This window comes from Glycine soja, chromosome 18 (assembly GCF_004193775.1).
Source record: "Glycine soja cultivar W05 chromosome 18, ASM419377v2, whole genome shotgun sequence".
NCBI lineage: Eukaryota > Viridiplantae > Streptophyta > Magnoliopsida > Fabales > Fabaceae > Glycine > Glycine soja.
In genome coordinates, this window is record NC_041019.1 from 31,203,606 (window position 1) to 31,229,683 (window position 26,078).

A 26,078-nucleotide genomic window follows, 5' to 3' on the forward strand; every position below is an offset into this window, starting at 1 on the left:
TTATATTATTTCTTATTAAATTTTTTTTCAAACAACTTTTAGTTTAATCAGAGCTTTAAAATTAAGAACAAAACAAACTAACACAACTTAGTTTTAACTTTAACTTAAAAGTAATTTTAAAGTAAAAATAAAGTTGGGCTAAATGAATCCTAAAAATAAGAACAAGAGCTTAATTTTTAACGAGACTAGCATACTGAAGCTCATTCCAAGTATCAGGAACACCAGCTAGGCACCAGTGGCTACAATCCGGGTCCAAATGCCCTCCAGAGCCATAAACAGACGGGTGGCCATCTATCCTTAGTTGGGATAGGGTAGTAATGTCCAGCAAATACACAGGCTTTTGCATGGCTCTTAGCACTTTCTCCAATACCAACTCTGCTGGGAGTGGTCCTCCTGGGTACCTGAATCCCAATATTGGCCTAGTTTTCCCTTCACATAAGTTTGCTCTTGGCTCACCCCATTGCGCTGGACTGGAACAATTCAAACGCAAGTTAGTTAACTCCAGTTTTACAAAACTATATGTTGATTTGTTTTTTATTTGTATATATTTTAACAATGACCAGTTATCTTTTTTGAAAATAAATATTTTTTTATTTTGGTAAATGATAAAGATGGGCTGAGGGATATCCTCTTGCTAGAGTTCATTATCTTGTTTGCCTTTGCCCTTTACAAAGTCATCAACACAATATCATCATCAATCTTTTTCCTACGTACTTTTTTTTATTGAGTGAAATTTATGTGAGTCAAACTCAGGCTATCATACAACAACAACAACAACAACAACAACGCCTTATCCCACTAGGTGGGGTCGGCTACATGGATCAACTTCCGCCATAATGTTCTATCAAGTACCATACTTCTATCCAAACCATTAATTTCGAGATCCTTTTTGATAACCTCTCTTATAGTCTTTTTGGGTCTTCCTCTGCCTCGAATTGTTTGTCTTCTCTCCATTTGGTCTACTCTCCTCACTACAGAGTCTACCGGTCTTCTCTCTACATGCCCAAACCACCTAAGTCTATTTTCCACCATCTTCTCTACAATAGGCGCTACTCCAACCCTCTCTCTAATAGCTTCGTTTCTAATTTTATCTTGTCGAGTCTTACCACACATCCACCGCAACATCCTCATCTCCGCTACACCTACTTTATTCTCATGTTGGCTCTTGACCGCCCAACATTCTGTTCCGTACAAAATCGCCGGTCTTACCACCGTCCGATAAAACTTTCCCTTTAGCTTGATCGGTACCTTTGCATCACATAACACCCCCGATGCTTTTCTCCATTTCATCCATCCTGCTTGAATGCGATGATTCACATCCCCTTCAATTTCCCCATCATCCTGTATTACAGACCCAAGATATTTAAACCGTGTGACTTGAGGGATAATATGGTCTCCTATTTTCACCTCTGAGTTAGAAACCCTCCTTCTTTTGTTGAACTTACATTCCATATACTCCGATTTGCTTCTGCTTAGGTGAAAGCCATGTGTTTCTAGAGCTCGTCTCCAAGTTTCCAACCTCTCATTCAACTCCTCCCTCGACTCTCCAAGGAGGACTATGTCATCTGCAAAAAGCATGCATCTCGGCGCTCTCTCTTGGATTTGTTCCGTGAGGACATCCAGAATTAAGGTAAAAAGGTAGGGGCTAAGGGTTGACCCTTGATGTAAACCAATTGTGATGGGAAAATCGTCTGACTCTCCACCCTGTGTCCTAACACTAGTCGATACCCTATCATACATATCTTGGATAGCTCGAATATATGCAACCCTAACCCCTTTCTTCTCTAGAGCTTTCCACAAAATCTCTCTAGGCACTCTATCATACGCTTTCTCCAAGTCAATAAAAATCAAGTGCAAGTCTTGTTGGGCCATGCGATATTGCTCCATCACCCGCCGTAATAAATAAATCGCTTCCATGGTCGACCTTCCCGGCATGAAACCAAATTGATTCTCAGTAACTTGAGTCTCCTTTCTTAATCTCCGTTCGATCACTCTTTCCCATAATTTCATGGTATGACTCATGAGCTTGATTCCCCTATAATTTGCACAATTTTGTATATCCCCCTTGTTCTTATAGATTGGCACTAACGTGCTTCTCCTCCATTCCTCCGGCATGCGTTTTGACCTCATAATTTCGTTAAAGAGTTCGGTTATCATAGACTAATGAAAATTAATTTTAGTTATTATGCTAACCAATGTCACAAACAAAACTACCTCACCTCGGACTAAAATTATTAACTTTTAAAAAAGTAAGCTGCTAATTATTACTTACAAGTACATATCATGATAATCAAAAGCTCACGAAACTACTTCTGAGAAGATTGGTTAATTTTCTTGAAGTCAAATAGAAGTTTTTCATTGAGTATATGAACTTGGAAGGTGAGTTTTCTAGTGGATTTTCATATGTTATAAATGAATTAAATTAAAAAAAATCTCTTTGAAAATGAAATATCCCTAAAAAAATTGATATCACAATTTTATAATTTTAAGGGACATTTAAAAATTGTAGCAGATACTTACTTTTGATGATCTGGAGAGACTCCTTGGAAGAACACCCTTGTTCGGGTAGGATCAATATTGTAATCAACCCATTTGGCCCATGTATTCAATGCAATCTCATATGAACCCAAGCGATCCATGTCTCTATATGTACGATTCCCTACTTGAATCAAATCCCATCTACAAGCCCAAATCATAAAAAAAAAGAAATAGAAAAAAAGTGTTATAGATCGATTTTGCATGTGAAATATGATGAAGAGTGAAACTAGCTTATAAATGAGTACATACGGTTGTTTTCTTCCTGTGTGAATCCACCAATGCCAAGAGTCAAATATCATTACATCTATTCCTTTCCACGTTTGGCCAGCTTGAATTGAATCTAGTTTCAATACTCGACCGATACTCTCACCAACAATGTCCACAAGTAATGCATTGCGCGACAACATTACCTTAACATCATAGGTCTGCAAAATTATGAGATACACCAATTTATTTTTAATTTTTATATATTAGAGAAGATGCCGATGAATGACGCATAAGGAATATGCTCATCCAAGCACCAGGAAATGAACAAACATGCATACAAGAGTTTTCAGTGCTGCATGATGTAAAATAGTAGTAGAGGTAGAGCTAATCCACTACTACAAGAGATAAATGATTACTGATACTTGCTCCATTAATTCAAGACCAAAGTTATGTGGTATTTGTCCCAAGAATTGAACCTGAAGTCAAGATTGTTACCGCCGAAACAATTTTCCTTGTCCTAGTTTGAAATTTTTCATTGTTTCCTAACTTTTAACTTGACATAATTCGTTTCTTCCACTATTTTTGCCGGTGAGTTTTCAACAATAATCTTGGTTCTTCTGTTATATGTATGGATTATTAACCAGCATGTTATTAGTCTTCAACGATGGATCCATGATACCAAAGTATTACATTAATCTTTTTTTTATCAATACAACCTTCATTCTATAAATTGGTTGGGTACCTTTTCTTGCTTGCATGAATCTAATATCTTGGGTGTGTCAATAGTTAACTAATAGACTAGTTGTAAGAATGCATTATTAATATATATGATGTCATTTAGATTATCATTGATTGACAACAATGCTCTATTTAATTTCAATATTATCCATGTATGCATGGTTGCAACCCAATCAAAATTTTATTTTGCAACTAATTATCATTTGGAGTTAAAATTGGGAGCACAACAACTACCTTGACATGTCTCAAGAAATTGGGGTGAATGTGAATTTGTGTAGATGTGAAAGGTTTGGGTAGGGGCTGACTAAGAATATATAGGAAGAAAATTAAGACAAATAAAAGTCATAAAAGTGATCTAACCGGAAAGGTGAAAATGGAGACATCTCCATTCCTTGCTAAGCTGTATGGGGCTTGTGGCACAGCTATGTGAAGCATGCAAGTGAGTGATTGCCATTGGTTCAAACCCAAAGAGTCTCCCACAAACATGATACTCTTCCCTCTAAGTCTTGTTAGGAAATCTTCACCATTGAATCTGCAAAACAACAACATTCATTAAAATGGTGATAACATGGTCTTGATGATCATTTAAATGGTTTTTTGTTTGGAACTAATGTAGGATGTGATCCTAATTGAGAACCAATTGGTTGAGAGCAACTTTACAACTGATAACTCTTATTTAATGGAGGAAGTCTGCCGACTTATACAGTAAACTTTTTAGAGGGTGGAATATAAAACAATAATCGTCAATTTTGTTAAAATTAGTGTAATTATAATTATAATTATACATATATTATACACATTACAAAATTATAAAAACTTTAACTTCATATTGTAATTAATAATTATTATTTTATAATTTATATTAGAAATTTCATCTCGCACTCAATTCAAGCTAGGCTTGAACCCCACCATCATCCCAAGAAAACAATTTACTACCTTCAGAGGATTTTTGTCTCTCTCTGATTTAGCTTAGTTGGGCATTGTCTTCTTCCATTTAAAAGTCAAATAATTAACCAGCAGATTCAAAGGTAACTGACATGAAATAGTTAATTTGTATTCATACACAACTTATATACAATCTTTTTAACATACATGCAGAATATATAGAAAAGTAAACAATATAAGACACAACTAATCAATTTATACCGATAAAAATAGTCTTGATTGCTCACTATCTTTCTAAATAATATTCTCTTCATCTCAATTATAAGACAAAATGGATTAATTTGCGCTTATTAATTAAAAGAGTTGGTTAATTTTTTATTAGTATTAAATTTCTCTAATTATAATATTTTTTAAAATTTATTTTTGACTTTATTGGATACCTATATTCATTTTCTTCAATATCCGTGGAGAGAAAAAAAAGACAATTAAAGATAAAAATTTAGTCAAAATAATTAATGCACAAAACATTTGAAATGAAATTTAAAAAAAAATAATTTTTTTTTTCAAAACTATGTTTTCTAAATAAGAATAGAATAGTTATTTAAGGTTGTTTTACATTAAAAAAAATCAATAATTTGACAAAATGATCAGTTTTTTTTCCTATTATACCCTTCACATTCCGCTTCTTACTATTCTCACTCACTGCAATTTTTTTTCCCACAATGCATCCATTTCTCTCACATCAATTATTTTTTTTCATGATGAACAAATTTCTCTTTCTCTTTCTTTAATAAAGTGTTAATTTAATTTCTTTATTATACTATCTCTATAATTAAGTATTCATTTCTTCTGTTTCCACGAGTGGTCAATAGGTAAATAATTCATCTTTGACTATCTTTTCAATTATTTATTACCCTATTTTATGATAGAATGGGATAAAAAGGATAAATTAATTATAAAAAGTGAAAATCAATTTTTTATATACATGTAAATGTTTTTATTCCAACAAAAATATACTTAAATTTGTGATATGTCTTTGTTGAACATAATCTATGTTCAACAACACAATTTAACTATTTTTTAACCTTTTTTTACTAACTGAAATTTTTTTTTGATTATCCAGTAATCAAATTATCTTAATAGCTTCTAACATTTTTTGAAATGTTACTCGAAGTAACATTTTAAAAAACGCTAGCTTCTAGTTTTTAATATTTTCTTTCATTTATATCATAAATACATTTATTCAATTTTTTAAATAAATCATAATTTTACTATTTTTCTATCATTATACACTTTTAAGCTACGTCAACAATTAGTTTTATCAAACTAAGCTAATTTTTTAGCTCTCAGCTACCAACTTCCAACTAGTTTTTCGGCTTTCAGATAACTTTTCAGTTTCTAGCTAACTTTTCAGTTAATTTTACCGAACATAACCGAAGTATCATTTTTAAAACACTAGCTTGGAACTTATAACTTTTTATACTTATTTCCTTTTTGTTTAAATATTTCTTAGATTCTTTTTAAATTTTTTTTATTTAAGGTTAAATTTTATTACTTTTATTCTATGTAATTTTACATTTTTTAGCTACTTTAAAAAATAACTTTATCAAACACTTATAATTCAATAAAATAATTTTAAACTTTTAGCTAGCTTTTACTATGATCTAGTTTTTGAGTTAATTTTGTCAAACATAACCATTATCATATGACTAAGAAGACATTAATTTTGGAAAGAGAAACAACCATAAATAAATAGAAAAATATCCCCGGCAAAAAAAAAAAAAAAACATACATGGTAAATCTATGTCCACCTGATTGGGTGGGAAATAATCAAATGGCATGGCATGCATAGATAAAAAAGAAAGAAAAAAGAAAAGCAAATAAAAGATGTGCATACCTTGTTAAGTTACACCCTACGGGCTGCCATCTATACTTGAGATAAAACTTATCTGGTCTACCATTGTTTTGACAATCAAATTCCCTCTCTATAAAGGGACATTGAGAGGTTTCATAAAGAGGGTATGAATCATCATAAACCCAGCTTCCTTGGAACAAATTACAACCATAATTCTCTGCAAAGCCTCTTGCTTGCTTGTGATCAAGATAACCACTTCCATGTATTTGAATGAGAAGGGTAAGAAACAGCACCACGGATATGGAGAAAGACCACTCCATTGGACTGAAATTGAATGATGATGAAAGGTGAAAGTAGCAGTAGAGTTAGTGGTGATGCTTACAATAAATATGATAATATATAGACAAGGTGGTGTGTGGATTTTGAGTTTTATTTGTAAATGTGATGTGATGCGATGGTTGAATACCTGCCAAAGTGGTGATGCAAGAAAGCCATTTCAAATTTATTTACCAGGTTTTCTATTTACGCATGAATTATGAAAGTTGGAAAAGTAGCATCAATGCATTTAAAATTTAAATCAATGCTAAAACCATACATCAATGAATTTAAATTTTACCCAACAGTTTAAGGGTCAACTTTGCAATTTCAAAGGTCCTCAAAAAGTAACAAAATTTCAAAAATAAAATTAAAAAAAAGTAATAAATATATTTTTAATTAGCATTTATGTATAATTAATAGGGGTGTTCAAAACTGAAATCCAAACCAAACCGCGAGTTTTCGGATTAGTTTGGTTTTTTTTATAGAAATCGAGCGGTTTGGTTCGGTTTCGATTTCTAGCTGAAAATCCAAACCAAACTGCATATTTACATATTATATATTTTTTTAATTTTTATTTTAGTACGTGTGACATTATCCATTAGGTGCAGATTGCGTTTCAGTTTCATTATTTGCGTTTAACTTATTTATGTGTCGCGTTTCACTTACACACTACTGACTACACAATTCACGTTTCACTTACCATTACCCTAAACCCTAATATTCTTCTTCTTCTTTCTACGAGTACTAGCGGGCAGTGGCACACCTCAAAGGATTGATTGTGTTCAAGGGTTGTCTTGGTTTTGCAATTGAATGGTGGGAGATGCTGAAATATGATCTTTTTCTTGGATTTGGATAACTGGATTGTTGCCTTTGATCTTGATGATAAGATTACTAATCAACTTACTAAGGATTGATTGTGTCATGTAGTATATAACTATATATATGTTGCTGGTTAGGGGAGATTTTCAGGAAAAAATTATTGTAGGGGAGATTTGCAAAAATTTATGTTTGATTAGTAAGTGAAGGTGTTTGTGTGACATGATTTGTTGTTCTAGTCAGAGTTATTCTAGGAAGCATGAATAGATTTGGATTTGGATTTGGATGACACATCTCCTTTACATTTTCAATTCAAAGATAATAGTACTGAGTACTGATTGAGTATTAAAAGAAATATATTAATTCTTTGATTGTTTTAATTTCTGCAGAATGAAGAATGAAGGCTTGGATTGTTTGACATGCAATTATTGGAGACTAAGGATGAAGAATTGGAAGGTTGAAATCATTATTCATATGTTTTTATGTTTTACTTGAATTATTATTATAGCATATTTTTATGAATTATTTGGATCTATTGATTGTTTTATGTTTTTATGTTTTACTTGAATTATTGTTGTAGCAGATTTGTATGAATTACTTGAATTATTTGACTGTTTTATGTTTTTATACTTTATTTTCATTAGGAATATTTAAATCTAAAACATGCTAATTTTTATTATGATTATAAACAAAATTTTATAATTTAAAAAAACAACAAAAAACTGTCTGTCATACCCTAATTTCGTCCGTGGACCATTCGTTTGTTGGGATGCGACCCTCGTTTGACCACTTCGAGGTACTTGGCACCCATTGTTAGGCAATCTGTGAAGTTTCGTGACATGCCGGAAGTCGAAAGGAAGCATTGTTGCACAATCCGTGAGGTTCCGTAACATGCCGGAAGTCAAAAGGAAGCATTGTTGCACAATTCGTGAAGTTTCTTAACATTCCGGAAGGCAAAAAAGGGATGATTACGTAATCCGTAAGGTTCCATGACATTACGGAAAGAAAACAAGTATCGTTACGAAATTCTTAAAGTTCCGTAACGTTACGGAAAAAGAATCAACAAAAAAAGGCAGGGGTGTATTTAGTAAACATAGGGGTGCAAATAGCAACCAGGCCCACTTGGGCCTTCCAGGAAGTTCTCCTGCCTTCTGGAGGAAGCAACCTAGCTCACCTGGGCGAGCTGGGTGGCAAGCTCCTCCCTCATTTTCCTATAAATAGGGGGAGGAGGGAAGAACAAAAATGTTCAACCCTCTTGGTATATGAGAATCACTTAAAATTAGTGAGAAAAATTGTTTCCGTGAAGAAAATTCAAGCCGAGGCGCTTCCGTAACGCTTCCGACACGTTTCTGTGAGTGATTTCGTGAAGATTTTCAATCGTTCTTCATCGTTCTTTGTTCGTTCTTCGTCGTTCTTCGGTCTTCAACCGGTAAGTTCCCGAAATCGAACTTTTCAATTCATTCTATGTACCCTTAGTGGTCCCCACTTGTTTCGTGAGCTTTTATTTTCATTTCATTTACTTTCCGTACCCCCTTTTGACGTGCTTTAGTCATTTATTTAAGTTATTTTCTCGCCTAATCAAAAATAAAATAAATTCCCACCGATCATTCGTATTGTAACAGCTTTTAATTTCTGTTAAAATGAAATCCGACCGTTCGGTCATACCGTAACCACGTTTAAAACCAAAAAGAGGCAAAATAATAATATAATGATAAAAAATATCTTTTAGTAAAATAATCAAAAAAATCAATCGGATGTTTATCTTTGGGATTGTTCTTTCTTAATCGAATTGACTAATAACCAAAGTGAAACTAAGGCTAAAATCAATTCATAAATCAAACTTTTGTCATCACCTAAAAAAGCCATTTTTAAAGGTCCAACGCCTTGAAATGGTCTTTTCCGCTTTTATTGGTTAAACGTAGATTTCTAAAGTCCTAAAATCAACATGTAGCTTTATTACCTCTTTCAAAAATAATAAGAGATCATTAATGGTCCAATGCCTTAATGTTTTCTCTCCTTTCAAAAGAATCGAGAGATTGTTTAATGGTCCAACGCCTTAAATGACCTTTCATTCAATAAAAACATATCTTGCAAAAAAGGATAAAAAACAACTTAACCAACACTTAGTTCTCAAAGAACTACAAAGGTCTGATTTCCTTATCACAATTGAGGAATACATAGGAGCAAGGGAAACACCCTTGTCGACCACAAAAAGATAAAAATATAAAAGGCACAAAAAGACATAAAGGCGTAAAAAGGGAACATAAAATAAATTGAAGTCATGTTTGCACACTTGATTAAAGGCTGCCGTCCCCTGTGACAGACGCGTGGGGTGCTAATACTTTCCCCGTGCATAAATACAACTCCCGAACCTTTCACTTAAAGTTCATAGACCATTTCTTTTCCGGTTTTTCCGACATTTTTCCTCAAATAAACGATGGTGGCGACTCCGCGCGTATTCCTTTCTTGGAAAATGCACCCGCGAGCCCCGCGTCGCCCTCCCGCCGAAGGGTAGGTTGCGACACCGCCCAAACCGCACCACATAGATTGGTTTGGTTTGGTTTGGATTTTATTTTTTAAAAAGTCCAAACCGAACCAAACTGCATGTTAATTTATTGTTTGGTTCGGATGTAATTTTGAGAAAAAATTGCCCAAACCGCACCGCGAACACCCCTAATAATTAATAAATATGAAAATAAATGAATAATATTTAATTTGAATCAATGAATAATTTATCATAAATTTGTCAAATAAATGTTCTGATGCTTTCTTTATCACATTGTAATTGTCATGTAAGAAAAAATTATTCTAACATAATTGTTATTTCAGTTTTTCAATATAACTTAATTACTCTTTTTTCACTTATATCTCTTAACTTTAGTCCCTATGCTACAAAGCTTATTCCAAGGATAGTTTATTATCATGCACAGCCTGTGTCGCAACGTGCCCTTTTGCGGGCGAGCGAAGGCGAGGCTCACGGGTGCGCTTTTCATTTAAGGAGGAAAGGTGCGCGGAGTCGCCACCAACGTTTATTTGTGGAAAACGTCGAAAAAACCGAAGGAAACTGGTCAAAATAAAAATTCTAAGTTCGGGAGTTGTATTTATGCTTGAGGAAGGTATTAGCACCTCTTACGTTTGTCTCAAAGGACAACAACCTATTTTTTAGAATTGTGGAAGTTGTGTTACCTTAACTTTATTTCTTTATTTTTTGAGGTCGACAAAAGCGGGGCTTTTCCTCCTACGTACCCTCCTTTGGAGAGGAAATCAGACCTACGTAGTTCTTTCTTATGCGTGAATCAAGTGATTCTTTTTACTTGAAAGGTGATCATTTTAAGGCGTTGGACCTTAAAAATGATCCATTTTACTTGATAAGAAACTGAAATGATAAACTTTCAAAATCCTATTTTTTGTGGACGAGCTTGACTAGGCGAGTTGATTTTAGCCTTAGTTTCACTTTAGTTTATTAGTCAATTCAATTAAGAATGTGAAATCCCAAAGAGAAAACGTCCGATTGATTTTTTCGCTTTATTTTACTAAAAGGTATTTTTTGATTATTATATTATTATTTTACCTCTTTTTTTTTTATTTCCAACTTGGTTACGGTACGACCGAACGGTCGGAATTCATTTTAACCAAAATTAACGGATGATACAATTCAAACGATCAGTGGAAATTTATTTTATTTTTAGATTAAGCGAGAAATGACTTAAATAAATGGCTTAAGCACGTCAAAAAGGGGTATAAAAAGCAAATGAAAGCGAGAATAAAAATACATGAAACAAAATGTGGACCACCACAGGTACATAGAATGAATTGAAAAGCTCGGTTTGAGGTACTTACCCGTTGAAGACTGAAGAAAACGAAGAACGAACGATGAATGTTGAAGAACAGTCGAGAATCTTCGCGTAATTACTCACGGAAACGTTACGGAAGCGCCTCGGCTTGGATTTTCTTCACGGAAACAATTTTCCTCAGCAATTTCGAGAGAGGGAGAAGTGCCAAGAAGGCTGAACCCTTTTCTTCTTCACTCCTCCCCCTATTTATAGCAAAATAGGGGAGGAGCTTGCCACCCAGCTCGCCCAGGCGAGCAAGGTTGCTTCCTCCAGAAGCAACAGCCTTCTGGAGGAAGGATCTGGAAGGCCCAAGTGGGCCAGATTGCTATTTGTACCCCCCCTTTTTACTAAATGCACCCCCTTCTATTTTTTTGGTAATTCTTTTTCCGTAACGTTACGAAACTTTACGACTTTCGTAATGATACTTATTTTCCTTCCGCAAGGTTACGAATCCTTACGGATTATGTATTTACTCTTTTTTAGCTTTTGAAGAAGTTACGGAAACTCACAGATTGCGCAAAAACACCTCTTTTCGATTTCCGCCACATTACGGAATTTCACGGATCGCGCAAACCTGCTTCCTTTTGATTTCTGACACGTCTCGGGACTTCATTTATTGTGCAACAAAGGACGCCAAGTATCTCAAAGCGGCTAACCAAAGGTTGCATGTCATCAAGTAATAATCCTCGGACGAAATTAGGGTATGACAGTTGCCCCTCTTTACTCACCTCTCATTGGGGATAAGAGGAAAGCAAAGATAGGACACTGATTTCGTCTGTCCTGCCCTTTCCGTGATGACGACTTTCGTCTCTACTCCTTCTTTTTCTTATGCACAAAACAAAATACAAACAACAACAAGAACAACGAATATAATATACAAATACACATATACACATATTTGGCGAAGGACGGAAAACAACAGAAGAACGTATTTCCCAGTCACCAGAGGCTTCGCGCTTGATAATGGAGGACACATGAACAGCGCTAGGCAATGACATTCATGGGGCTCCGGAAAAAGGTGGAGAATGGAGGATTGCCTTGAGGGTCCGCACTTAGACAATCATGAAACATAGCTCCAAATTCGAAGGTGGAGGGCACATGAACAGCGCTAGGCAATAACCTTCATGGGGCTCCGAAAAAGGGTTGAGAATGGAGAATTGCACTAAGCAATCACTACGCATGGCTCCAAACTCGAAGGTGTAGGACACATGAACGAAAACGCAATTCATGGGGCTCCGGAAAAGGGTTGAGAATGGAGAATTGCACTAAGCAATCACTACGCATGGCTCCAAACTCGAAGGTGGAGGATACATGAACGAAAACGCAATTCATGGGGCTCCGAAAAAGGGTGAGAATGGAGAATTGCACTAAGCAATCACTACACATGGCTCCAAACTCGAAGGTGGAGGACACATGAACGAAAACGCAATTCATGGGGCTCCGAAAAAGGGTGAGAATGGAGAATTGCACTAAGCAATCACTACGCATGGCTCCAAACTCGAAGGTGGAGGACACATGAATGAAAACGCAATTCATGGGCTCCGGAAAAGAGTGAGAATGGAGAATTGCACTAAGCAATCACTACGCATGGCTCCAAACTCGAACGTGGAGGACACATGAACGAAAACGCAATTCATGGGCTCTGGAAAAGGGTGAGAATGGAGAATTGCACTAAGCAATCACTACGCATGGCTCCAAACTCGAAGGTGGAGGACACATGAACAAAAACGAAATTCATGGGGCTCCGAAAAAGGGCAAGAATGGAGAATTGTACTAAGCAATCACTACGCATGGCTCCAAACTCGAAGGTGGAGGACACATGAACGAAAACGCAATTCATGGGCTCCGGAAAAGGGTGAGAATGGAGAATTGCACTAAGAAATCACTACGCATGGCTCCAAACTTGAAGGTGGAGGACACATGAACGAAAACGCAATTCATGGGCTCCGAAAAAGGGTGAGAATGGAGAATTGCACTAAGCAATCACTATGCATGACTTCAAACTCGAAGGTGGAGGACACATGAACGAAAACGCAATTCATGGGGCTCCGAAAAAGGGTGAGAATGGAGAATTGCACTAAGCAATCACTACGCATGGCTCCAAACTCGAAGGTGGAGGACACATGAACGAAAACACAATTCATGGGCTCCGGAAAAGGGTGAGAATGGAGAATTGCACTAAGCAATCACTACGCATAACTCCAAACTCGAAGGTGGAGGACGCATGAACGAAAACGCAATTCATGGGGCTCCGAAAAATGGGTTGGTAGGACCGAACGATCCACCGGGTCTTTCCACCTACAAAAGCAAACATGCTTTTTGCAAAGAAAAATAAATCATTCGCGAGAGCACCACATCTTATAGAAACAATATACTTGTGCCAAGGGTAACCTTCCTTGTAACAGAGAATGAAGGGTAGGATGTCAACTTTTACTTTCAAATGAACATGCAGGGGAAACATCGGGCCAAGCTGAAAATAAATCACTCATAGTTTATAAAACTCACAAGGCAAGTGTTTTATCCTATTCCCAAACCATAACTGCACCATACTTCATTTTGCACACGATTTCCTATCGAATCAAAGATCAAACGTACGATCATGGACCAATAGGATTTTCTTGAGGATAGTGTTTTTGGAGAGGAAGCTGGGTGTTTCGGTCTTTTCCTCTTTGTTCATGTGGGGTGGAATATTGCCAGTCAATAATGATTCTGAGTGGCAATCTGGCTTTGAAGAATTTCTGTCCTCTTTCTTTCATTGATCGAGAATTGCTTCTTTTCCCTTTTCACTTCTTTTCGATCTTTGATTGGGAATCCTTCTTTCCTTTCTTATGTTCTTTTCTTTATTTTCATTTTTCTTTTTTTTTTCTTCTTTCTTTCCATTTCTCCCTTCTCTTTCTTTTCACTTTTCCTTCCCCATCCCTTTCTTTGGGAAATCAGATTTAGCATTCTATTTGCTCTCCCTTGAGGAGATTCCGCTGTCCTTTGCTTCGGGGGAAAGAATGAGGATTCCTTTTTTACAGGCCAAGGTTCAAAAAGGTCTAAGGTTGTGTTTCAATGGGGTCTTTTATCGTGGGAACCCCAATCTTGATATCTGGGGCGAAACAAATTTGGGTGTCAAGGTGTCGATTTCGGGCCGAACTTCCATATTATTCCATAAGGCACACATGACAATGATGATTTGAAAACAACGTGCAAAATTAGTCATGGCTACAGCCAGGTGGGCCCTCAAGCATCCCATTTATGACATTGATACTACGGTTGGGAATTTACACAAACAGACCCAACGTTTCCAAGTTATGTTCTTTCATCAGTTCAATGCTTTCATCCATCCTTATCTCGGTTCATTCCGGAAAATAAACTCTTAGCATCAGTCCCTTGTTTCCAGAAGATACGTTTGCTCTTTACGAATGATTTATACTTCTTAACTATAACATGTCGACCTTCGCGGTCTTTCTTTCTTTTTTCTTTTTTTTTTGTTTCATTTTTATATATTCACAAAATTATACACCTGTGGTCCTTTATGAAGAAAAATTTTCTTTGTATATATATATTTTTATACATGACAAACTTTTTCTGTACACGCATTAGAACTCTTCTCTTTACGTGACATGGTCTATATACAAACCCTATTTACATTCAAAGATTTTTCATTTTTCCCAACACACACTTATAGTTCACACAAAAGTTTCTTCATATACACTCGTTGCTCACACACGCAAGAATTCCTTTCCACGCATCATTTACACACAAAAACCTTCTATACACATTTTCCTTTTACATACATGTATAAATAAAAACCTTTTTCTTTTCTTTATGAACATGACTTTTATTCACAACGCTTCTTTCTTTTTATTAGGATTTTTGGTTCATTTTATTTTTAGGACAACGTTCCTAAATGAAAAACTCTACACGGTTCCGGAAAAACATTATTGACAACGACGAAACAAGTACCGACGTAACAACTCAAATGATATGTATGTACAAAACAAAAGTCAAAACATGAAACAAACGTTAGTCCCTTAGTCAAACAAAAATAAGATGATATGTAACAGAAAAAAAAAATGGAAACACAAAGAAATATGGATCAAGGGATCTCCCAATCATGTGGCTCCGCTCCCTCCTAAGAAATCAAGTAAATCAATCATCTCCTCGTCCTCGCGGGCCTCATCTACCTCGTCGGGAGCCTCTACTGGTGCCTCTGCAGGTGCCTCTCCCGCCCGGGCCTCAGGCCATGCGACCTCTGCCCTGAACTGGTCCGGAGTAAGGCACGAAAACGAAGTAAAACCCTAGCTCTGCAGGCTGAGGCTCATCTGGTAAAGACAATCATGGGTCTGTACATGAGCCCGGTGGTTGGCCGCTTGCTGGCGAACCAAATGCTGCAAATACTGCTCCGTATCAAACGATCCGGCTGGACCAACCTGATGAGGTGGCGGCACGTTTGCGGCTTGCGGAGCATCCCCCTGGGCCTGTCTCTGTGTGCAATACTTCTCAATAAAAGCTCGGGTGATGGGCGGCTGAATCACCTTGCTAGGTGCGACGGGGACGCCGAACGACTGGCAGAGTCCTGTGATCAAGGCGGGAAATCCCAGGGCCCTGTTGGACTTATCCGGGTCCAGAGGGTGCCTGGTAGGTGCCATACCTGCAAATATATAGATGGCATCAGCGATTAACTGAGCCACGTGAATGCTCATCCGCGTCAGGATGGCGTACACCAGTTGACACTTCGGCAGGGGGAGGTCAGAATTATGGTCGCTGGGCTGGATGTTGCTGAGCAGCAAAGTCATCCAGATCTGAGTCAGGGTGGTCATGTTGGTGCGCATGATCCGCACTCGTCTCCCGGCAGCAGTCCGGGCAAAATCCTGCCCCGGTATACATAGCAAATGAGCGATGGCCTCCTCATCGAACCCATCAGACCGGTTCCTCCTCTGGCCATACTCGCACTCCTAACCCTCTTCCAGCACTAAAGGATATCCCAGGAGCTGGCCGATAGCATCTACATTAAACGGGATCCACTGACCCCTCACCCAGGACCTCATATCTCGCACGCCCTCCTCTGTAGGCCAAGCATTGGCATAAAATTCGAGGACTATGTCTGGATCGAACTTGGCCATGGGGGTAACCAGTGATGCCCACCGCCGGCGAGCTATCTCTTCCTGGAAATCGGTATACTCGTCGTCCCTCAGCTGGACGCGTCGCTCCTGGAGAAATGACCATCCCTTGATGGCCTCGAAGCGCTGCTGGTGTTCAGCGCTCCTAAAGCGGTGACTGTCATACTCGGGAGCAGAACTGGTTCCTTCGGCCGCTTTATCCTTCCTGGATCTCTTTGAGGCAAGTTTCCTCGGGGCCATTTCCTGCGAGAACAAACATTTAGAAGTTAGTTTTACAAGATAATGCTTATATTAACGCAAAAAATGTCGTGCTAGCCCCTCTGATTTAGACCAAACTCATGTAATCCATTTATGCACACGCGCATGTGTAGAAAGTATCCTATTACCCATGTCAACATACAAGAACATCTAATATATTCTAATTTCCATACACCTATATACATTCTAAAAAGAAAACACACTTTCATGCTCAAAGTGTTGCGTCAAACTTTACACCTAATTTATATCCTAAACATCTGCTATCACAAACTACTTACATACATTTGAAGTACACCATACAAATTTTTACTGTTTCACTCATATTTATTTATATGCATATTGGAAAGCTAATTACATCATGCACATATTCGCATTCAAAAAAGGCATTCCACACTATCATACATTCATTTAGGAAGACAATAATTCACACTTTGCTAGGAATTTCATACTCCTTATATTTACCTATGTATACACACTATTGCAAGGTGTTTTCCACGCTACCTCTATGTAAAGTATCAAACATGGGGCAGCCTAAATTCGAGCAAAAAATCTCACAAGCAAATCCTAATTTTCATGTTTTTCTAACTCTAAAACCAAAATTTGGATTCCTAGCCATAAGCATGTTTCCTTGCATTGAAGCTACAAGTTTGGGTTCCTAAGCTTGGAATTGCATTTGGGCACCTATTTTGAATCTCCTATGATGTACCTACATATAAGAAACAGTCCCACTCTCCCAATTTTACACAATCATATTCATACATCATTGGGGCATTTCACCGAGCACTTGGTGAGCACATGTTTGGACATAAATTGCAAGAGGATGGGGACAATGTGGCATGCCCCATTGCTTCAGAATACAGCATAGGCCTAAGGCCTTCTCATTCAAATCCTCAATTCAAGAAAACAAGCATAAAAACAAACCAAAACTGCCCCACAAATACAAGCACATTCTCTCAATTTGGAGCACCAAAAGATGAAGAAAATATACCAATGGGAAGCTGAAAACATCAAGGATTGAATACTTACTTGTTGGAGTGGACAATAACACCAAAAATGAAAGCAAAAGGCAACCAAAAGTGGCTTGAGGGAGCAAGAACCGCAAGCCTTCGTAAGTCCTCTCTTTTGAATAAGGGGGGGGGGTTTTGGATGCAAAAACGTTCCCCTCCCTCGTTTTTATATTTTGAATGCAGGGGTTGCTCGCCCAGGCGAGCTCAGCTCGCCCAGGTGAGCTAACTTGCCATTTTTTTTTGAGGGGAACATTAACCATGTCCCCTCCTTCCTTATGGGTTAGCGTCCGCCCACTTGAACCTACTTAAATTAGAATTAGGTGTCGATTACTTATTTAAAACAAACAATAGCAAAAGAAACTGCGAACGCAAAGGATACTGGGCTGCCCTGCAGCGACGTTCTCTGCTTGTTTAGCACCGAGAAGGGGTGACGCTTGGTCGGTCACGATCCCATCCTCCATTCGCTTCCATCCCTAAGTACCTGCAAGTAAGAGCCAAATGATATGTGACCAATCGTGACCGGTCATCGTCTTACCTTGGTTGATTTCTACCATTGACTTGTCTTGACTTTTGGCCGTGGCCTAAGATGATTCTGCTCCTTGCTATCACAAGATATGCATGTGCATGTGCATGTATGAATGTTTCTAATGCGATGGTGTTATTTTAGTGAAGGCTGGTTAGATTCAATTTTAAATAAGCGTTTGGGGCACCCCATACACCGAGCGAAGAAGGCTCAAGCTATAACAAATCTAAAACAAGAAGTTTGAAACCAAAGAGAAGACTGAAACCTCGCCCATTTTTCCTTTTCTTTTAAAGGAACGAGATAAATACAGAGGAAGGGAATCCCTGGAGGAAACCAAGAAGAATGAGAAAAAACTCAGAAATAAAAACATGCAACGGTCCTCTCGATTGCCCCAGACTTCAAGTGTAATATCGTTTAACTACATCGGAGTTCACGGGCGAGGGAAACTCCTCGACATCCATGTGGGTGAGTATCAGAGCACCCCCAGAAAAAGCTCTTTTCACCACGAAAGGTCCTTCATAATTCGGGGCCCACTTGCCTCGATTATCTTTAACAGCATGGGACATTTTCTTCAGCACGAGGTCCCCCTCGTTGAACTTGCGCGGGCGTACCTGCTTGTCGAATGCGTTCTTTATCCTTCGTTGATACAAACGCCCATGGCTCATGGCGGCCAAACGCTTACCTTCAATAAGGTTAAGTTGGTCGTAACGTGCTTGAGCCCATTCTGACTCTTCTAGGCCTGACTCCGCCATTATCCTCTGAGAAGGAACCTCTACCTCAAATGGGAGTACCGCCTCCATCCCATAAACCAAGGAATACGGCGTTGCCCCAGTAGAAGTTCGCATCGAGGTTCTGTATCCGTGTAGGGCGAAAGGCAACATCTCATGCCAATCTTTGTATGACACTGTCATATTTTGAACAATCTTCTTAATATTCTTATTTGCAGCCTCTACAGCCCCATTCATCTTTCGCCGATAAGGGGTAGAGTTATGATGCTGGATCTTGAAGTCCTCGCACATTTCCTGCATCATCTTGTTGTTCAGATTGGTGCCATTGTCAGTAATGATCTTCCTGGGGAGTCCGTATCGACAAATCAGCTCCTTCTTTATGAATCTAACTACCACATTCCTTGTGACATTAGTATAAGAAGCTGCTTCGACCCATTTGGTGAAGTAATCTATCGCCACAAGAATGAAGCAGTGACCATTCGACGCCTTGGGTTCGATGGCCCCAATGACATCTATTCCCCACATGGAAAAGGGCCAAGGGGCGGACATAACATTCAGAGGATGTGGCAGAACATTGACATTGTCCGCGTATGCCTGACATTTATGACATTTCCTGACATGAGCGCAGCAATCGCTTTCCATGGTGAGCCAATAATAACCGGCCCTAAGGATTTTTCTGGCCATAGCATGCCCATTGGCATGTGTCCCAAAGGAACCCTCATGGATCTCCTCAATCATGAAGTTCGCCTCTTTGGCATCTACGCATCGTAGGAGAGTCATGTCGTGGTTTCGTTTGTACAGGATGGTACCACTTACAAAGAAACTAGTAGCCAATCTCCTCAACGTCCTTTTGTCATTGTCAGAAATCCCCGGTGGGTATTCTTTGTTCTCGACATATTGCTTGATGTCGAAATACCACGGTTTCCCATCCCGCTCTTCCTCTATTGCATAACAATATGCCGGCCTGCCTTGAGATTTGAATTCAATGTACGGCAGATCCTCGTGTAGGGCAAGTTGAAACATGGATGCATGGGTGGCTAACGCATCAGCCATTTGATTCTCTTCCCGAGGTATGTGGTGGAAGGAAATGTTGTCAAAGTACTTGGCTAATCTCAAGATGTGAGTTTGATAGGGTATCAACTTCAGATCCCTAGTTTCCCATTCTCCTTTCAACTGGCGTATCACCAAAGCTGAGTCTCCATACACCTTGAGTAATTTTACATCAAAATCAATGGCCGCCTGAACCCCGAGGGCGCATGCATCGTACTCGGCCATATTGTTGGTACAATCAAAACCTAGCCTAGCCGTGAAAGGAATACACTGATCATCCGGGGATACAAGGATTGCCCTTACTCCGTGGCCCAAAGCATTAGATGCCCCATCGAAGCAAACAATCCATTTGTCTATGTCCTCGTGCGTCCGCTTCTCTTCAAACAGGGCCATGATATCTTCATCTGGGAACTCGGGGTGCATCGGCCGATAATCTTGGAGGGGTTGCTGGGCCAAATAATCTGCTAAGGCACTTCCCTTTACCGCTTTTTGGGTGACGTAAACGATATCGAATTTAGATAATAATACCTGCCACCTAGCGATTCGTCCCGTGAGGGCCAGTTTTTCAAAGATGTATTTCACGGGATCCATTTTGGAAATAAGTCACGTGGTATGGCTGAGCATGTACTGCCTAAGCCGATGTGATGCCCATACCAGAGCACAACATGTGCTTTCCAGCATTGAGTAATTCATCTCACATGCGGTAAACTTCTTGCTCAGATAGTAGATGGCTTGCTCCTTTTTCCCAAAATCATCATGCTGACCCAACACGCACCCCATAGACTCGTCCAACACAGTCATGTACAGGAAAAGAGGTCTTCCTGTTACAGGTGGCATGAGCACCGGGGGATTCGCGAGACTCTGTTTGATCTTCTCGAAGGCCTCTTGGCAGTCACTGTTCCATAGGACCGCCTGGTTCTTACGTAACAGCTTAAAAATGGGCTCACAGGTAGGGGTGAGCTGCGAGATAAATCTTGCGATATAATTCAACCTGCCTAAAAACCCCCGAACCTGCTTCTCTGTGCGTGGTTCCGGTATTTCATGGATGGCCTTCACTTTCTCGGGATCTATCTCTATCCCTTTCTGACTTACGATAAATCCTAGCAGCTTCCCCGACTTCACCCCAAAGGTGCATTTGGTTGGGTTTAGTTTTAATTGGTATTTCCGCAACCTTCCAAACAACTTACACAGATTGACAAGGTGTTCGTCCTCAGTCCTAGACTTGGCAATCATGTCATCTACGTAGACCTCTACTTCCTTATGCATCATATCATGGAACAATGCCACCATGGCACGCTGATAGGTTGCCCCAGCATTTTTCAACCCGAAGGCCATCACTTTATAGAAGAATGTTCCCCATAGGGTGACGAAAGTGGTCTTCTCTACATCTTCGGGTGCCATCTTTATTTGATTATACCCCGAGAAACCATCCATAAATGAGAAAAAGGCGAATTTAGCTGTATTATCTACCAATATATCAATGTGTGGCAGGGGAAAATTGTCTTTAGGACTGGCTCGGTTCAAATCCCGGTAATCTACACACATTCGAACCTTGCCGTCCTTTTTCGGGACCGGGACAATGTTGGCCACCCACTCCGGGTACCGCGCCACAGCTAAGAAACCTGCATCAAACTGCTTCCTTACTTCTTCTTTAATTTTTAAAGACATCTCGGGTCTCATTCTTCATAACTTTTGCTTAACCGGGGAAGACCCAGGATTCAAAGGCAACTTATGCTGCACAATGTCGGAATCCAGACCGGGCATGTCTTGATATGACCATGCAAAGACATCTTGATACTCTTCAAGAAGGGTTATCAAGCCTTGACGGATAGGCGCGGTCATACCGGTTCCTACCTTTACTTCCTTCTTTTCCTCCGTGGTCCCCAAGTTTACCAATTCGGTTTCTTCTTGGTGAGGCTTCATTTCACGTTCTTCCTGAGCGACCAACCTCTCCAACTCTGGTGACAGGACGTCCTCTTCCTCTTCCTCATTTACCTTTTGGCTTATATCTCGATCGAAATCGATTGTCAAACCCTCGTTGTTAGGATCCTCAAAGAATCGACCCTCATATCTATACCAAACAAGACAAAAGAAATAAAAACATGCAAAATGATATGAGAAAAGGTGGTACTGCAAGAAAAGATGAAACAAGATCTCTTTGTTTATTTAATAAGGTAGGTTCTACAAAACAAAAGAGAAAGGAAATCTATAGGCTGTAATTACATTGAATCAGCGGTATAGACTTCTGATTATTAACTGGCCGGGGAGCGGCTGGAGCTGTGCATTGGGCCGGCGCTCTTTCTACTACGGGGGGTGCTTTTACTTGAGTCGGGAGGGAATTCCCGAGTCAGATTTAAAAATTTGGGGGATTGGGCTGGTATGAGCTTTGGATATTTTGGGGTGCTTTCATCCACGTCGGGGCGGTGGTGACTGCGTGGGCGTCTCCTTCATTTTTCCTCGTGCCCACTACTAGGGCTCTTGTGTTGTTGTTGGGGGCCACATTGGAAGCATATTCGAACTTGCCTTTCCGTAGTCCAGATTCAATCCTTTCTCCGGCGAAGATGAGATCCGCAAAGTTAGCTGGCATGTAGCCTATCAGCTTTTCATAGTAGAACGTATGTAACGTATCTACCATAATTGTGATCATCTCCCTTTCCATCATGGTCGGTACGACTTGGGCTGCGAGATCTCTCCATCTTTGGGCATATTCCTTAATGTACTCATGCTCTCGCTTAGTCATACTCTGAAGCTGGTTCCGATCGGGAGCCATGTCCGTATTGTACTGGTACTGCCTAATGAAGGCAGTTGCCAAGTCCTTCCATGATCGGATCTGGGAAGCTTCCAGATTGGTATACCATGCTACAGCTGCCCCGGCCAAGCTGTCTTGAAAGAAATGGACCAACAATTTTTCATCCGCAGAATACGCCCCCATCTTTCGGCAATACATCCGAAGATGCCCCTTTGGACATGCCGTCCCTTTGTACTTATCAAAACCCGGTACTTTGAACTTGGGAGGAATGACGATATTGGGCACGAGACATAAATCCGCTAAGTCCGAGAATGGGTAATTGCCAAGGCCCTCGACTGCTCTTAACCTCTCTTCAAGCGCCTCAATCTTTCCCTTATCTTCCGCGAAGGGAACAGATTCTTTTACGGGTATGGGTGAGGCCAGGATATGGCGGACTATGTTCAATTGGGGTAGTTCATGTGGGGACGGATCTTTGAGGTGGAGCAGGGGGCCAAGATGGGTATCTCCTTCCTCATTGTCTTGCCCGGGATAGTCGTCATAAGGTGGGAGTTGCCCCTCAAAAGTAGGGGCTTGGCTTAAATCTTCCGGGGTGGCACGGGGAGTGAAGTCCGGAGGTAAGCCATAAGGATAAGCTTGCAGACTATACCTTCGACCAAACACGGCCATGTTTCTGTCTCGGCCCGGATTTAAAGCGGGTTGTAGCACCGGCTCCGCTTCCCTAACTGTACTGGAGGCGGTTGCCGTGGCTTTGTCCTCTATGGTTTTCTGGAGTTTTAACATGACCTCCGAGATGGAAGCCATTTGATCTTTTAAGGCCGATAGATCGACCTTCATCTGTTCCTGCACGCCCTCTTCATTATCCATTTTTCTGGATCGAGTGTTATAGGGGTGCCTTGGTGTTTTCTTAGTTATGATGAAATTCCTAAAGAAATAAACAACGGTGAGTATGCCACCAAAACATGAGTATGCAAATGGATGATCGGAGCACTTGGATCCACCCCAAGGTTTTTAGATAATGTGATGAGTCCAGAACTTCTCATTTTATAAAAAGAACAAAGCTTTCATCTAGCCAAGACTATACAAAGGTGTTACAAGAGAACCTAACGATTCCTAATTATATGGGCCATCAAATCTATCAAGTGTTGACAGTAATTGATTAGCCCATGAATCTCCTCGGGGGCCGTACACACTTTAGCCATGGCTTTTTCTTTGGCTAATAGACGCGGGAGGTCTTGACTTCCATTCAAGGTCAAGGCGAACCTATCCATCCACATAGTCGCTTCTTGATGCAACGCATCAATCACCCTCCCTCTTGCTTCTTTCTCGGCGTACACTTATGCAAAATCCTCCACTAGCTTTTGTTCATGGGCCACAGACTGGTTCAACTCTTCCTTGTATTGCCCTATGATAGCTAGCATGCTTTGCTCCGTGGCTTCCAAGTGTTGATCCAAACTCCTTTTGGACCTCGCGCAAGCAACTAACTCCTCTTTTAAGATCATGCCATGCACCCGTGACCGATCTTTCTCCTCTCTTCGGAGCTTGAGCTCATTTTTGCTACCGCACAGTGCTCCTCGGAATTTCTCTCGGCCATATTCCTCCTTGTGGGCCCTTTTGGTTTCATGTTCAAGGGCTCTTGCAGTGGCCGCGTTTTCCTCTTGTAACTCGGTGCACTCCTTCTGGATGTGTGTAGCAGCTGATTTGAACTTCTCCTTGGCGAGTCTTGCCTTCCCTAGCTCTAGTTTTAGAGCTTGGACTTCTTCATCTTCCTCCGGAGCTTCGAAGTTCTCCTCATCAATAACTTTCAATTTGGAGAGCCAATCTAACCCTCGCGCATGAATTCTTAGCCATCCATGATAACCTCCGATGACGCCATTTCGGATGCCCCTAAGCTCCTTGTCTTTCTTCAACAGACTCCTCCACGCCTTGTGGATTCTTTGTATAACCTTGAGACCTTGCGTGCCTAGATCCCTCACAAGGAAAGGTGAGAGACTTTCTTCGGTTGGCGCTCCCCTCATGGGATACACTAGCTGTCTTATGGCGAGTGCGGGATTATAATTAATACAACCCCTAGTCCATATCAGTGGAACGTTAGGGTAGTCCCCACACGAGAAAAGAACTCCCTCCTTGTCTTCCTTCCAACGAGGAAACCAATTGATCGCGCTGCCCCCTATCCCAGCCAAATGTTGGTCCTAATCGACTCTTCCTTTTTCGGCGCATGAGCGATAGCTTTGCAGCGGACACGGGTGTCTCGTGTCTGGTCGGAATAGGTGTGAAATCAACCACACACAGAGAGCAGGTAAACAATAGACAATCCGTGCACTGTTTTTCTCACACCTCCGGTCAAAGGTGTCAAATAAATCTGCCAAGATAGCCACCACTGGACTTTCCTTGCTATGGTGATATGCGAGGAAAGCATCAATGGCGGCTAAGTCTACCAAACCGTCAACGTTCGGAAAGAGGACAACCCCAAAAATCAGCAAAGCTAAAATATCCGTAAACAGGCCCCACTTCTCTTGGCTCGCCATATCCCTTGCTTTGCCTTCCAAGTATTTCCGTGGCAGGCCCACTATTCCATTACGAGTTTGTTTCATGCGATCCAACTCTTTTGCTGAATCTCCAATCACAGCTGCAATCTTGCTTAAGGAAGGAAGAAAGCCGGAGAAAAGATACGGTTTTCTCCCCCCCAAGAGGGCATCCTAATATCTCCTCAAACTCTTCAATAGTTGGTACCATTTGGAAGTCCCCTAACGTGAAACACCTCAACGATTGGTCATAGTATTGGGCGAGGGATACGACAGCTTCCATAAATACCTCCGCTGCAGTCAAATCTAGAATCTTCCTGTAGACTTTGCGAAAGGCTTACCTTTGGAGGGGTCCCATCAATCGTCCCAATTCCTTGAGGCTAGTGACATCTAGACCTTTAACCTTGACTTGATAAAACCTTTTGCCGTTTGGATTTGTCCCCATCATTTACCTAAAAAAGGGGTGGATCAAGACTCCGACATGAATGATGCAATGCGTATGCATGAAACGGAAAGAAAACAACACAAATGGGTAATTCACACATACGAGACTGCAAAGATCCAACTTTAATGCTACGTTTGGGCATGATGGCGCCTCGACGTAGCATTTAAAAAGGTTACATATTACTCTAAAGAAACCAAACCTCACTAGCAAAACTATAAATTGGTGCTATTTACCAAAAAATGATGAGGACGAATGGCACAGAGCGTGTTTGCTCTTTGCCCCTATTTGGTAACCTATAGGACAATATCTAGGGGTCTCTAATAACTCCTTCCCAACAATTTATAACTCACACGGTCATTCTCTAGAGGTATCATCACTCAAGATAATAATATTGTGGCGGTATGGAATACCAGCGACAACACATTATAAAGAGAGAAAGCTCTAGATGAGGTTTCACTATTATCAAGCAAGTCGGAGACCTAGCATGATGATAGATTC

At 40.0% G+C, this 26,078-nt stretch overlaps 1 protein-coding gene across 1 annotated transcript; it reads right to left on the reverse strand.

Moving 5' to 3' along the window:
- Positions 1-118: 118 nt before the first annotated feature.
- Positions 119-6,693, reverse strand: LOC114394803 (protein trichome birefringence-like 43). The gene is made up of 5 exons (XM_028356474.1): positions 6,266-6,693; positions 3,844-4,015; positions 2,788-2,963; positions 2,521-2,679; positions 119-470 (listed from the first exon to the last, which is right to left on the reverse strand). Exons 1-5 carry the CDS (start codon positions 6,541-6,543, stop codon positions 170-172), a joined length of 1,086 nt encoding a protein of 361 aa, XP_028212275.1. The 5' UTR covers positions 6,544-6,693; the 3' UTR covers positions 119-169.
- Positions 6,694-26,078: the final 19,385 nt, after the last annotated feature.

What these genes read in the sequence shown, in the direction of transcription:
- LOC114394803 (XM_028356474.1), bottom strand. Translation starts at nt 6,543, where the DNA reads ATGGAGTGGTCTTTCTCCATATCCGTGGTGCTGTTTCTTACCCTTCTC. An exon ending in GTAGGGTGTAACTTAACAAG is followed by an intron (nt 4,016 to 6,265) that starts GTATGCACATCT and finishes GTTGTTTTGCAG; the next exon opens with ATTCAATGGTGAAGATTTCC. An exon ending in CACACAGGAAGAAAACAACC is followed by an intron (nt 2,680 to 2,787) that starts GTATGTACTCAT and finishes TTGGGCTTGTAG; the next exon opens with ATGGGATTTGATTCAAGTAG.